Below are 15,584 nucleotides of genomic sequence, written 5' to 3' on the forward strand. Positions count from 1 at the left end.
CACCCAACTTGAGACCCTTTAAAGGGGCCTGATTTTTAGAAAGTGCTAAGACCAACCCTCTAAGTCAGGCCCTTTATAAAGATGTTTCAAGTTGAGTGCCTAAAATCACTAGTCATTTTTGAAAATCTTGGCCTTCATCTTCCTATAGTCAACTTTATAGTCAAAAGAAAGAGAAGCCAATTATATAGCACATGCCCAGAAAAATATAGATTGTTTCCAAGTCCTTTATTACAAAGGTCAAAAGTTGTGATTACAATTTACAGACATGATTTAAAAATTATTCACAAAGAGATACGGGAACAATTGATATGCCAGAGAGAGAACTTAACCCAGCAAAGATTGAAGATGAGACAGTATAGTAATTTACCTGCTTTATTTACTGAAAGAAGAGATCTGAATATATGTTTCCCTTTGCCTCTCAGCTGTAAACATTGGAAATTACATGCTTAGCACCTTAAATCATGATTCTGCAACACTCATGCACAAGTGTGCACTTATACACTTTACTTACAACTTGAATGTCCTGTTGCTGTCACATGTGTGAGCATTTGCAAGATCTAGGCCTTTCTTCAGAGATGAATATTTCTGGTTGATGTGAAAGTCTGGAGGTTTTGGTATAGTACAGTGATTACACTCCAAAAAAATTCATTTCTTTTGAAAGATTCTATTGGTTTGCGCAATATTCCTATTCTAAAAAATGGAAACTGCCACTGGAACTGATAATCTCTACGACCTCAGTGAACATTAGGTGTGACCATTATACTTTGTTAGAGCAGTGTATGTGCTCTAAAGATATGTATCAGCAACATCAATTGATATGCAATTATGCCTTTAAGACCGCAGATTTATTGCTTTTCTGTATGTTTTGTTATGCTAATGGTTTTCATGGTATCTACTGGTTTTTAAAAAAATCACTTCAGAAACTGGGGAACATAACAAAAGAGTGACGTTTTACCAAATTTCACAAAATAGCAAAACAAGTCACAGCATATTTTACGACATTAACAAAAGATGTATGCTCAGTAAGTCGGAGCATCCCAATATGAAAATGCAATTTCAGCAGTGCAGTAGTAGCCACCATTTATCTAAATATTCAAACATCCAAAACTTGCACTTCTGCCATCTACCATGACGAGACATTGACAAACTGCACAATGGAGCATGTTTCAGGGACAACACAAATATAAATACAGAAATCACTAATATGGTGTTGCATCTGAATCTTACTAATGCAAGGTATTTAACCAAGGGTATTACATCTAGCGATACTGTATAGTGGGTATTTTCCACATCTTGTTGGCATCACAGTGTTTACCTTTACCAAGGTATCTGCAGTATTCCCTACTGCAAGGATGAAGAATACTGCAAGTGCCATCGTAAGTTTAACAACTGTGAGTAGCAAGTGTCAAGGTTTAAGGGCACCCACTGTATGTATAACTTAGCATGTTTTTGTACCACGTGGGACAAAACAACTGTACAGTGTGCCTTTGTTAAGGCTTTGTGCTGGTTTAAAAGTAGATTTTTTTTAAAGATTGTCCAGCAGTGTCCACTTCGCCCATCTTCAGTGGAACATCTCTTTGTTGATCCACATAAGACTGCGTGTCTCATTGGGTTTGCATTCATACTCAATGCTACCAAAGGCAATTCCCCATTGGCAATGATTTCGTTTGTGGTAGTCATAGAATTTGACTTGCCAGACTGTCTCAAAAGTGCCGATGTCACTAAACTGTGGAGAACAGGGAATAAAGTTGTTAGTAAGGAACTCACATTTTTTCCATCCTCCTCCTCCTCCATGCAATGCCCTCCAACTAAACTGCATGTGTGAAACACTGATTGATGTAAGGGTTATTCAAAAGTAGCAAAATCAAAGATCTTTCAAGGTTGCTATGGTATCCTTCATGCAGTCTTTAATAATGCCTAAGCATAATTAGTAGTACATACAGGGCCTGATTCTCCCCTGTCTTGCCCCTCTGGCAATCATTGATACATGTGCAGGGTGAGTGAAAATGATGCCATTCTGAGCAGGTACCATTTTATACCCACTTTCCATAGGTGTAATTAACTGCTGTGGGCAAGGCAGCAGAGAATCAGGCTCATAAAGTTCTATCTGATGATCCAGGAACACTTGGTGACGTGTTAAAAGCAGATGATTCTGCCATATGCATAGTCTATGAAACACATAGCGCCAACATAGGAGAGATGGTTTTCCAGTGTTGTACAATATTCTGTGCTTGCCATGAGATCTGAGGTTAGTGATTTACCTGTGCACTTTGATATGCACACAGAATTAATAGGTATGAACTTCCTCCTTTTAGCTTTGCCTGCAGTCTTGAGTGTTACCTTATTTTTCCCATCTGCGGTGCCGTTCGGTCTGTTGATTAATGCAAGCTGCTACTATGCAAACTATTACTATGCTATTTGTATATGTCCCTTGGCATCTTTTCCACATTTTTATACCAAACGAGAGTGAGAGAGTCTCCCAGTTACATTTTTCTATAATCACTGCTCATTGTACTGTGCTATTGAATCATAATTTAGAGACAAATGACAGAAGCTAGTAGATAGCAAAGTATATTCTAGTGGTTGCTTAGGAGATAGCAAAGTATGAGTGATTGTTTAAGTTCCATTACAATGAACGGGAATGAAGATTTCAAGTTTTATTGGACTTGGTGTTTGTTTATAAACTAACATTACATTGAACAGGTTATTTAGAAATGAATGGGGCTACAGTAACGATAACTTGGAATTACAATTGTATGAAACATCTCATTTTTCCCTGCTCCGACTTATTGCAAGACCCCAGTTTAACAGCAGAATACACTCATGTGAGAGGTAGAAGGATTGATTATGGTTTTAATCGCACTGGTATATGTGTGGAATTATCCACTGACTTCAACTGAGCTACTGCAAATTTATACTAGCGCAACTGACATCAGGACCATGGATCTTGTCTTTGAAATGAGGGGGTGAGGGTTTGTACACAACAGCTCTCGGCTCAACAGCACATTATATTGGTCTATGTTCTATTAGCAGGAGTCTAACTGCTAAATTCAATGCTACTGCAATGGAACAAATATTACTGTGCTTCTATTGTTCCTTTTAAAATATTCCTATTGCTCATTTTAATAATTACTCTTCTCCATGTGACTATTTTCATTGCAATCATATACTCAGGAGCTGACCTTTGCTCATCCACATACTGTATTCACCACTGGAAAGTCATCATCTAAATCCCTTTCCAGAGTGACTCTCTCAGCCGGCCAGAAGAAGCAGAAGCTTCAGTGTCTACACCTGACCGATTACAGCGTATTTCCCAGTAGGGTGGTTATTTTGTTTCTGCCTGCAGTGCAGTTAGTAAGCTACCACTGTCTAGGGGACACATTTATTACCTCACTCACCTTGTTGCTGCGTAAGGGACACCTTTTCAAAAGAACTCTGCACCCAGAAACTCCCACTGATAATTTGAATTTAGTCATGACCATAATGGGAGGTGCTGAGTTCTTTTGAAAGTCAGGCTCCAGTTGTGGGTGTAGCCTTAATATCTGCACCGTTATAGGAAGTCACAGAAAAAAGTTACTGAGGACCTGAAGTTACTGTAGCAGCTCTCCCACACTCTCCCCAGTGACTGCATTCATTCCCAAGGAATGGACATGGTTTCAGCTGTGATGCTGGCTGGATTAGGGGGGCCCTTGAGGTGTATTCAGGAGCTTTGATTACTCCCTTCTACACCAATCTTGTGTTGGGCATGTCACGCTGGCTGGATTGGGTGGGACATTTATTATATTTTTGACATCAATACATCAGAATCATAATAATTCATGTGAGATATGCCATGTCAGGTACCATTAGAAAGGCTATAATGTGCTAAGTAAGATGATAATGTTTATGTTCATGTGTTATACATGTAATGGAAGTTATGGATATGGTTGATATATCTGTATTTCAAATTGTGCTGTGTCTGGGCGAAACCCCAGACAGGATGGCTATAGCACAAGTGCCTGCTTAATGGCCCATTAAGGAAACTCGCAGGAATGATGGGACAGGGGAAGAGGCCAGGGATATACTGGATGAGTCACCAGTCACTCATGTGACCCTGGACTCCATCTTATTCCTGTAAATTTCCACAAGCAGCCTGGCAAAGGCCAAAAGACATAAAAGGCAGCTGCACAACATCCATTTGGTCTCCAGTCTTCAGCCTATGTCTGGATCTACTCATCTACAACTGAACTAAAGCTGTGAAACAAAGGACTGAGACCCATCCAAGTACTGGATGTATACCAGAGGGACTATACAAGCCTGCAAACTCCACAATTCTACTAGAAACCTGATATATATGTGTAAGCCAGGTCTGAGTGTCTCAGTGACACTCTCCCTGCTCAGCAGCTGAAAGGGGGGCACTTTATTTGCAGGGGCTTTGTATCTGCATGAGTACAATTAAGTATTTAGCATAACTTACCTAGGTGCTGAGCATAATGGGAAATGGTTAGAAGGGCCGGTTTTGGGCTACAAACCACTTTTGTGTTAACTACTGGGGTAATGAAATGTTGTCCTTCAATTGTATGAACAGATGTCAGCAAAATTGTGCTTAGTCTGTTATGATAGAATCTGCACCCTAAACTAAACAAAGCTCCACAAGGGTGGCAGACAGATGTTTCAGCCTGGAAACGAGAGAGGGGGAGAGGTGGAGCAGTCTCCTGTTGGGAGCACACTGGCTCTGGTAAAGGGCTGCCCCCAGGCATGGAGTGATTCTCTCTCCCCATTGTTAAAAGATAGAATCAATGACTCATCTTGGAGTCTTTTGTTTCTTGAAAGCAGGGACATTGCCTGTATGTCAGCAGAAGATTTACCCATGAGCTGAAATCACTAAGAGCTGAACCAGTAGAGGATCTGGGAAACCTTGCCTGACAACTAACAGAGCTGAGTGAGCACCAGGCTACTCTGGTGAAAGGCTGGCACAGTCGGTGCCAGCCTGATGCGGTCGGTGGAGAGGCCAGCACAGTAGGTGCTGGTGCAGTCAGCGGAGAGGCTGGCACAGTTGATGCCAGCTGGGTCAGCGATTGGCAGAGGGGTCGGCACAGTCGGTGCCAGCCCGGTTCAGTCAGCGGGAGCCAGGTGCGGTCGGAGCCAGCGGTTGGTGGGAAACAGGCGTGGTCGCTGCCAGCGGTTGGGGACTCAGCGAGGCCTGAAGGCGGTAGGAGACGGCAGCAGAGGGGGCCTGGTCAAGCCTGTGTCGGACAGGAGCGGCATAGGGGGTGGAGCCACCCCCACGAGATGGACATTGCAACCGACGCTGGTCAGTACAGGGGGAAGAAGGAAGGGAGAGGCGAAGGACACGCCCCGTACTCTGGGAGGGGTTTGGTTCATTGAGTTCATGAACTCTGTTTGCACTGTTCCCCAAACCAGTGCTGTGTTACCTCTCTTTTGCTATTAAAAGGTTTCTTTCTACACTCAGACTCTGTGCTTGCGAGAGGGGAAGCATTGCCCTTTGGGGGCGCCCAGGGAATAGTGTGTAATTTCCCAGGTGACTGGGTGGGGGCTCGAGCCAGTTTGGTGTTGTATCATTGAGAGGGACCCCTAGATATAGAACCCGGCCCTTGCTGCTGCTGACGCGGTCTGGCAGAAGGGTTACATATGGACCTTCAAATCAATTGTATGTGTCTGATTGCTTTAATCCTTTAACATTTCTCTTATAGTTTGTTTCTTTCTTTTTATAATAAACCTTTAGTTTTAGTTACTAAAGGATTGGCTGGCAGCATGGTATTTTGGGTAAGATACAAACTTATATTGATCTGGTACTGTGTCTGACCCTTTCGGGTCAGGAGAAACCTTTTTGGTAAAGAGCACAGAGTTTTAAATAACTTCTCTCTTTACTGGACCTAGTGGCTGATTGGGAGCCAGAGACTGAAATGCAGTAAAGGGGGCTGTGTATATTTTTATTTTGGCTTCTTGATAACCAGTGTGGGGTATCAGAAGCACTGTTTGTGGCTGGTTGGGAAGTCTGACTTCAGTGTAACCCACTAGTGTTGGGAGAATCTGCTCTCCCTTTATAGCCTGCCCTGACCTTAGCATATTCAGGTGGCTACCCAAGGCATGGACTGGTCACATCAGCTACCAAGCCTTATGACCTCTTGTAACCCAAAGCAGTAGAGGCTGAGTGCGCAATGTAAGCACCATGCTTAGCCCTTGGGAAAAGGACTGTCTCTTGCTGCTCAAGGGACCCCTCTTACCAACCCAGGAGTGACAGTGCAAGTGGAAGAAAGCGTCAGCATCCTCATCTAAGAGGATGGTGAATCTGACGGAGGGCCTTGTGTGATGCCCTAACGGAGTTTGCAGGTGTATTTGGGGGAGCAGAGAATATGGGGATTTGTGAACTTCCTTGGAGAAAAATCAGTTGCAATACTGTTGATAGGATTAGATGGGATATGCCAGGAAATAAGTGATGGGGTATTGACTTCATAGCAACTGCATAGAAAAGCTGGACTGGAGAGATGTACAGGGAAAAGAATCCTTCCCCCCACCCCTAGCCCACACTGCAGAGAGACCCTGAATAGTTCCCATGATCTTAATATGCCCCCTGTAGGATTCCAGGGGAAGGGCAGGATGGTCTGTGGATGTTCTAGCCATGCACTGCCCCAACTCAATCCCTGAGCACAGGCAGGTGGTTGAGCAATCTCTACATAGTTCCCCTAAACTCATATCGCCCTGCAGCAGAACTACACCAAATCTACGCCCCAGGCCCTCTCCAGGACTGCATGGTTAGTACTGGTAGCTAAAGGAAACTTAGGAGTTTCTTTTCCTCTTTTGCAGGTATGTACCATAGTTCGTTATGCAATCACCCATCTATTTGCTAATAGAGTTCAGTAGTTAGTTATCCTCAATCCCTCTGAAGTTGGGCTCAATGAGGTTTTTTTTAATGGTTATTTGTTGGGGGGGGGGGGAGCTGTAAGCTGACTAGCCACTTGTCTATATTGCATTCCTTAGCTCCTCTCCCTATGGGGTCTGAGCACTGTTTAGTGGCCCCTGCACTCTGAAACTCCCTGTCTCCTTCTGGGTGATTTGAGGACTTGCCCTTCCATAGAGGCCAGTCCCATGCATCTTGGAATGCAATGGAGAAGGAACAGGGATCTATCCCTGGGCATCCAGGAGAGGCTACCAGTTTTTCTCTTGAAGCCACTTGCTGCCATTACCACTTCCTATTAGAACCATTACTGCCTGAACACGCAGAGTGTTGGGCTTCCAGTATGAGCATCCTCAGACCTGCCAAGGTGTGTGTTAACAAGTGACCTCCCATAGACCTTTTCCATGGTGCGGGCATAAGCAGAGCACGCTATGGAACAAACTCTCTGCTCCTCAAAGTAACAAGGAGAGGGCTTCTGGTGCCAACAGTTCCCACGGGTTACTCTCAAATTTTTGTCAAAATTGTCAAATGGTGGGTGAAAACCTCAAAATCATTGCCTCGGTTCTCTGGGTTCCAGTTCCCGTCTTCATTGCTCTGCCATTGAGAGCTTACTTAATGGATACCCTACTAAAAACATAGCAGCATGGTAAAATAGCTCAAAGGTGTCCAGGTACTAGGCAAAAGGTCTCCAAGTAATTTGAGTGGTCAACTAACAGCACAACACTTAAAATAAAAAAAATCCCTTCCTACGATCCTGAAGATGCAGAAATAAGGTTGGTCATACAAAGGTCTAACTAAGCCTTATCTTATTAAAGCAAATGCAGTTTTGGGTTGCATTAACAGAGGCACAGCATGCAAGCCACAGGAGGTGATAGCACCACTCTACTTGGCACTGGTTAGGCCTCAGCTGGAGTACTGTGTCCACTTTTGGTCACCAATATATAGAAAGGATGTAGAGAAACTGGAAAGGATCCAGAGGTGAGTGACAAAGATAATCAAAGGGCTGGAATGAAAGCCATATCAGCAAAGGCTTAAGGAACTGGATATGTTTAGTTTGGAAAAAAGGAGATTGCAGGGGAACATTATAGTGGTCTTCAGATTCTTGAAAGACTGTCATAAGAAAGATGGAGAAAAGTTGTTCTCTCTTGCCTAAGAGGGCAGGACAAGCAGCATTGGGTTCAAATTACAGCATAGCAGATTAAGATTAAATCTTGGGAAAAACTTTCTAACAATAAGAACAGTAGGACAATGGAACAAACTGCCTAGCGAAGTTGTAGAAGCTCCTTCCTTAGAGGTTTTCAAAAAGAGGCTGGATAGCCATTCATCCTGGTTGGTTTAGACCTGCATCTTGACAGGAGGTTAGACCAGATGACCGTTGAGGTCCCTTCTAACCTGTGATTCTATGCCAGCTATCATAAATACACAACAAGAGTATAAGAAGTCACTCAGCTGAAACTTGGTATATTGTGCTCAATAAATAATGTTCTGCATGTTCTGGATGTTATCTTGGCTGATAAATTACTAGGAATTTTCTGGCTTTTACCCATTCAAATGCTATTTTAAGACTAGTTTATAACTTGAAGCCCAGTCCTACATTCTTTATTCAGGCAAAACTGTCTCCCTTCAATGCACGTTTATCTTGAGTAAGGACTCTAGGATTAATGCCTTACAGGGTATTCCCCTTTCTTAATGTGCATCAGAACATGACTTCTGTGCTGTAGAACAGAAAGAGAAGGAAAACTATCCACAGTCTAAGAAAAGGCTGGGGATCTGGAGAAGGGCAGGGAATTAAAGCTATACACAAGAAAGCCAATTTCTAAAACCTAGACATCTAAGTTGGGCTCACATATATAAGTAGGCAAATGGACACAGACAAGTTTTCAGATGAGTGTCTAAAGTTAAGTACCTAAATCTCTTAAAGATCTACATATCTTTAAGCAACCAAGTTCTGATTTAAGCACCTAAATCCATGTTTAGATACCTATATGGAATACTTAGAAGCCTAAATACAGATTTAGATTTCCCACATTTGAAAGACTGAGCTCTTAAGACCAAATCCTGAGAGGTGTTGAGTAGCTGTTTACTAATTTCAAATCCTATTGATTTCAAAGTGCTTGGTACCTCAGGATTTGATTCTAAAGCTGTCGTTTGGACAAATATTGTTATTGCTTCATTTCAGTACCAAAATCAGCATTCAAAAGCCCAGGTTTGAAAACTGGGCCTCCCATCTGTTTATTTTAAGATATGTCTACAGGAGAAATAAACTGCTGAATATTCAGGGCTCACAGATGTGCAGTACTGTAAGAATAAAAACTTTGTGGCTAGCAGAATGGAGATACTTTTTCCAGTGATGTTTGTTTCTTTGAAAGCCCCATTTTTTCCACATTCTCTAAGGGGACACAGCAGAACATGACTGCTACACATAGTTATGGAATTTAGTGACTTTTCATTTGTAACTTGTACAAAAAAAAATCTTACCTATTAATCTTATACTTTTGAAAAGAAAATACATTCTCAGAATTCAAAAGTTATGTTTGGCATTTGCTTTCCATGGGTAAGTACTCACATTAAGCAAGCAATTGTATGCTCCAGTGATGAATATGGTACAAGCAGTTCAGAGTAAATGAAATTACCCAGGAAAATAAAAGCGTAACTGCTAAAAAAAGTACTTGAAGACTTGAAAATTGAAATCAGAATCTATTTAATTTAGTTCAGCACTCTGATAAGTGATTTCCTTGAGTGGGTACCTTGATACCACAAATGCTGTAGATTTTACATAGTGGAAAGATTTTACTATTTAGATGACTACGTATATCAAACTAGTGGTGTGTATATAAACAGATTTGCCAGGTAATCACAAATCAATATTTAAAAACACTTTGAAAACATTTTAATTGTCATTGATATGAAATGACAGGTGTGTAACCCCTGGGGATAGGGATTGCTATAGTAATGATAAGTGCAACAACAAATGAACCCTGAGAATACATCAGGACAGGAAGGTCAGAGCTGCCTCTAAAGGGCCAGGCAAGAGCAGAAATTTAACACTCTGGGCCAGATCCTCAGCTGGTGACCGTAGAGCTATGACAATTTCTTCCAGCTTAGGATCTGGCACCCTATCTTTGTAGCAGAACACAGGAAACAACAAGAATCTACCACACAAACATCTAGAAACCATACAGAACTTTTTCAAAAGAGACCTGTGGAAATCTACTGCAGCTCTGATCTTCCAACATTAAGCTGACAATATACCTGCTCCCTTCTTCATTATTTCACATTTAACTAACTGTTAGTGATTCAGTCTTATCATACATCTGAGCAAGTGGCTGGAAATTTTACATTCTTTTGCAGTTTTCCTTTAAAACCAGCGTGAACTCAAAAAAGTCATATGAAAGATTTAATAAACATTCAGTCAGGTTCTTTAGAGGGAAAAGCATAAGGATTTTTGCTTACTGCATAAGCACTCAGTTGAGTCTGAGTTAGCTCAGGCTTCAGGAAACATCTAGTTCATGCTGGGTGTGTTAAGAGGCTTAACAAAATCATTGGTATGCTCACTCCCATACTAGTATTAATGGTAGTAGTAAGACGATATCCTTAAGGAATGAAGTTAGCTTCTGATTGCCAAGCTAAAATTGTTAGCAATTGCTTAATAGTTTAGAAACTTCAAAGTGTGCCGCTTTACCCCAAACACATTATAGAACAGAAGTGCCAACATGCCTCAGTGGGATTTTTTCCTATTCACGTGAATAAAAATGCACAATAACACATGACAGCTAGAAGGCAATATTGCTGGAGATCTATGGGTTGCCTTTTGCCTCTCACAACACACACAGAGAAAGGAGTGCTTTGACCAATTCAGAAGTAGCTTGTTCAGACAATTTTAAAGCCATGTATATGGTCTTCAGCCCCAAATTCTTCATCTGGAAATTATTGGCTAGGAGGAAGGCCACTTTGGGACTGGTGACTAGCCAGGGAAGGAAGTTACTGAGTATTGTCAGATCCCCATAGAAGTGTAAACAAAAATATTTAGCAATTAGGCTGGTCAGACCTCAAGGTTTCCTAAAACCTTTAAATGACATCACCTCCCATCCTGTCCCCACTTTCTTAGCAAATTTCAGTCTGAGCCAAAAAACCTGAGATGAAGTCTGAAATGGAAGGGTCTACCACATTCAGTTACAGCTGTTCATGTTGATTTTCAATTTGCATGACTGAGACTATAACATTTTAGTATGTGAACATAGCAAACTCTTCACATCTGGTTATTAGAAGTGTAAATATTGTTTCACTTAATATGTCCCACAACTGTATTTGGCGTTGCAACAATTATAACATGCAGAGTAGCACTCCTTCCCTTACTCTTTATGTTCTTGCACCTGGATAATATTGGTGGGGCTGGTAGCTCCACTTATTATAAAGGTTGTCCAATATTTTCCATTCTTACACACTATGTTTAGTTCCTCATAACTTTGCCAAACTTTAACTACTGTCTTATAGGATTGGCAAAATATTAACTCTAGAATTCTGTATGTTAGATACTAGTAGTATATTACCTGAAATATAAAGCCTCTTAAGGATTACATTATTTTGATTCAATTTGCTTACATCTATGAGTCCGGTCCTGCAGCCCTTAGATACGCAAAATGTAAGGGCAGCAGGACTGGGCCCAGAATAGCAAAATAAAGCTTCCATCCTGCAGTCACATAAGCACAGGCTTAATTTTATATCTTTTTTTGTAGCTCCATTGGCTTCAGAGGGAGTAATGCCATTCCCCTACTCTTTTTCTGTTAAGCCAGTGCATAAAGTTAAGCCAGTGCATAAATGCTTTCAGCACTGGAACCTAAGAACCTAAACCCAGGGCAAGATTCCCATTAACCTCAGTAGGTGCAGGGCTGTGTCCTCTCTGTGAGAATTACTTAGAGGAATAAAATGGATTTTCCTTAAAAACAAATGAGTGTATTTGTTATACCAGTGTCCACGCAGAAGTAAGGTGTGGCGTGCTATTTGAAACATGTTTTGCTAAATCACGAGTGACTTTGTCTAACTCAGGAGTGGCTCAGAGAACTGAGCAATGGATGACCTTACCTGACCCCCTTCCCTCTGCAGTACTTCTCAGTGAGACTTGCAGGTTCAGTGTCACAGTTGCTGCTGTCACTAAAGTAATAGTGATTGCAGTGTGCAGTTCTGTAATGGCCTCTTTCACAGCATGCAAGGATATTATAAGCAACATCTTAAAGTCTACACTTTAAAATAAAGAGTGACTGAGATTTACAACAATGAATCCTTTCCATGTTTTTCCATTTACCAGAATATCCCAGTTGCCAGAATATCTCGCCCTCCATGGATCTCATTTAGTTCTTGATTCCATTATCTCCCTTGCCTCTGTATGCACTCTATAGAGTCCAGCAGTGCTGGCCATGCCCAGAGAGATGGTTACCTGTATGTTGACCTGTAAAGGCTGTCTTTGCCCGCTTTTAGTGTGAGGCACTCCTTCTGTATCGTAGATTCCTGTGTAAGAAACGACCTGGGGATCTCTTGAGTTCTCTTCCAGGGGGACGTTCACTCCTCCGATACCCATAGTCCTGAAATAGCCAGGCCAGAAGCCTTTAACTATTCAGTTTGAAACAGCCCTTATCCCCAAAACAATTACAAACAAACCCTGGGCATATGCTATTCTGACCCAGGCTGATGAAGTCAACATGAAGGTGGAGTGTCCATGAACTGCACACACACAGCATGGGAGGAGTGGGGTCACGTGGGTTTTTACACAGATTATATTCCATGCAGAAAAGAACAGAAATGTTTGTAATTTGCTGCCTCTGCAGAGGCCTGTTTTATGGCATTCTAAAGAAAAAAAATTTTTTTTTTAAATTGTGCTGCTGATTCATTTTGGCTGATGGTGGATTTTGCAGGCTAAGGAGTAACCCAGAGAAGAAACACCAGTATAATTCAAAGGGGAAGGTGTGATTTATTGCAGCTGGGCTTTAACCCTTTTAATGAGCTTTTCAGCTCGAGGATCTTCAGCCAGACACAGCCTCCTCTTCCTCACCCCCCTCCACACACCCCTTCTTCCTTCCCCCTTTGTGGGCCGAAGGACTGTAGAACCTTATGTCCAGATCTAATAGCACCCATTCTCTTTCCAGATCAAACACTTAGAAAAATCAACCCAGGAGAAGTGGTGCAAGCTTGGGGCGTTTCTTAATCGGGCTGGGGCTGATCTTGAAGAAGCTGCACCATGGGAGGAGGGGAGAGTGGGGTGTAGGAATTCTCCTTCCGATGCATCTGTTCGCAAAGATTTATTTTTTTTAACACACACACACACACACACGGGCTTTGCAGCAATGCACTGTAATTACACACACACGGAGGCTTTGCAGCGATGCACTGTCATTATAAAGGGAGGATGCTGATGTAGCAACCAGGGACAGAAAAGCTCCACCCAGACACAGGGTCATCAAAGTATAGAGAGAGGAAAACAATGGAAATCCTGCGCTGTCAGCCTGCCAGGAAAAAATATTAGGCGCCTAAAAATAGCCGGGGGAGGGCTGGGCAAGGGAGGCAGGGGAACAGACACAAACCCGCGGTGGGGTGCGCTTACGTGGCATGTACGACCCCTGGCTTCAGCGCCATCTCGATCTTGTACTTAGCGCCGGTCAGTAATTTGATGGTCCTGTTCTGGTCGAACCGCTGCCCGTCCACCTTGAAATAGACAGGCCCATCGTTGGGCTGGATTTTGAGGGAGACGTTGATTTTCACCAGCTGGGGGATCTCTCCCATGCTTTCAGGGCTGGAGCCAGAGACGGATGGAGGGAGAGAGACAGAGGGAGGGAGAGGAGGAAGCAGGAGGGGCCGCGTCAGCCCCGAGCCGGCCCAGCCCTTCCCAAAAGCAGCTGACGAATTTTTCTAATCCCGGGGGAGCGTCTGCGCCGCGGCGCCCCCCACCCCCACCCCCGCCCGGCCGGATCCCGGCGCGGCGAGCCGCGGAGCCATTTGCAGCCGGTTTGCAGGGAATGAAGCCGGCCCTGATTACAGCCGCCCTAATCCGTGCTGAGCCAGGGCGGGGCCGGGCGCGCAGGGCTGGGAAGTGGCCCGGGGGGAGCGTGCAACCAGCGGGGAAATGGGGAGGCGAAGGGAGCATCGCAGCGCAGGGTTAGTTACTGCACAAAGGCCCTCCCCGAACCGGGGGGGTGTGTGTGTGCGGACGCCTAGGTGATGCTCAGAGCCGGGCAGGGTTTGAATCCAAGGGGGGGGGGGGGGGAAGAAAATCACGGTGTCTCCTGGAAACAGCCAGATCCAAATCAAACCATGCCTGGGAATGCTGGTCAGAGGCCGAGGGGGAGGCTGCGTGCAAAGCGGGTGAGCAGACGATAGCTACACCCGGAGTGCGCCCGTGCTCCGTTTCCCTGGGTGTTTACAAGGACTCCGGAGATAATCCGGATGAATGGCACGCGCACGCATTTCCAGCCTCCCTGCAGGACGGTGCATTACCCCGGTGGGAACAATCGAGCCCGGACACCACGTACCAGGCTGCACACCACAAAAAGAAAGGGAGGAATGGGTGGGGGGGCTAAGGGACCGGATTAATTTTCAAAGGAGGGGGAGCTCGTTTCATCCCTGAGACGTTTACATCTAGTTCCACCCCGACACCCTTAACGGAGTGTTAGATCCGTGCCAGCTGCGCTTCCGGGCGAGTTCGACTCCGGCGCAGTCAGCTGAGCATTGGCTACCTCGGCAGATGGGAGATTCGGAGCTGCGAACGCCAGGCGTGTGATCCCGCTCCCACAGCTAGCCCGCCCCCAGGTAGACGCCTCGGTCCTGTGGGTGTGTCCCCTCGGTCGGTGAAGAGTCCCTGGTGAACCATCTGCTGGCAGAACAGACAATTCGAGTGCGCCGCTAAAACTAGGTGTGTGTGTGTGTGTGTGTGCCGGGGTGGGGGGCCGCTTGTACAAGAGTCAACAAAGCCTTGGTCATGATTTGTGCCTGGCTTAGTTAACAATGTCGGGGGTCCCAGAGGAGGCCTAGGACTAGAGCCCTAGGGGGTTTCCACGCTCCAGGTTGTTACTAGGGCACCAGCGCATCAAGGGCTCGGTGGCTCTGGAGCTGGGACCTGCTTTCAGCACCGTGGGAGCGGACAGTTCCCCGGGGCAGGTCTGCACCTGAGCAGGCGCCGTTGATTTCACACACACCATGTCCACGCAGCGAGTTAGACATGTTAACCCCTCTGGACCTGGGCCCGGAGGTCCTAGGCTTTCCTCCACTAAAAGCTCTCCTGAGTGAGAACGGATCGAAGACGCCGAGGATGGGCCTATAGCAGAGCCGTGATTTGCGTCTGGTTAGACTGGGAAGAAGACAAAGTGGGATTGCAAGCACGGCCCCGCAAGGTGTTTGGGTAGCTCCGTTTCCTCTCCAGATCCGGGGAACGGTTGAAACTCCAGCTGCTTGACAGAGCCTGGAGCTCTTGTCTAGATGTGGCTGCATGTGCAATTTGCATCGGGTGCGAGCCGGCCTGGGAACAATCCACTTGGCACCCATTCAACACCGTGGACTCCAACAGCTGAATTCCCCACTCCCTGCAGAAAGCCAGCACCAGCATTCGCTGTTGTCCCCATCCCCACCCTACATGAGACTTCCAGACCAGCCTCCTATGGGATGTGGGTTCCTTCCAGCTGACGCCCAAGGGGCTCTGGAA

The 15,584-nt window shown here is 44.6% G+C and overlaps 1 protein-coding gene across 1 annotated transcript; it reads right to left on the reverse strand.

Annotated features, from left to right (window-relative positions):
- Positions 1 to 208: 208 nt before the first annotated feature.
- Positions 209 to 13,698, reverse strand: CNRIP1 (cannabinoid receptor interacting protein 1). The gene is made up of 3 exons (XM_067565276.1): positions 13,494 to 13,698; positions 12,333 to 12,477; positions 209 to 1,726 (listed from the first exon to the last, which is right to left on the reverse strand). Exons 1-3 carry the CDS (start codon positions 13,670 to 13,672, stop codon positions 1,562 to 1,564), a joined length of 489 nt encoding a protein of 162 aa, XP_067421377.1. The 5' UTR covers positions 13,673 to 13,698; the 3' UTR covers positions 209 to 1,561.
- Between the last annotated feature and the right edge of the window lie 1,886 nt (positions 13,699 to 15,584).

Source organism: Emydura macquarii, unplaced genomic scaffold, assembly GCF_026122565.2.
Source record: "Emydura macquarii macquarii isolate MOO-44397 ecotype Brisbane River unplaced genomic scaffold, CSIRO-AGI_Emac_v2 contig_2676, whole genome shotgun sequence".
NCBI lineage: Eukaryota > Metazoa > Chordata > Testudines > Chelidae > Emydura > Emydura macquarii.

Excerpts from the sequence above, each read along its gene's own strand:
- CNRIP1 (XM_067565276.1), bottom strand. The coding sequence starts at position 13,672 with ATGGGAGAGATCCCCCAGCTGGTGAAAATCAACGTCTCCCTCAAAATC. Across the intron at positions 12,478-13,493 it reads CCAGGGGTCGTACATGCCAC|GACTATGGGTATCGGAGGAG; the intron begins GTAAGCGCACCC and ends TGGCTATTTCAG. Across the intron at positions 1,727-12,332 it reads CTTTACAGGTCAACATACAG|TTTAGTGACATCGGCACTTT; the intron begins GTAACCATCTCT and ends TGTTCTCCACAG.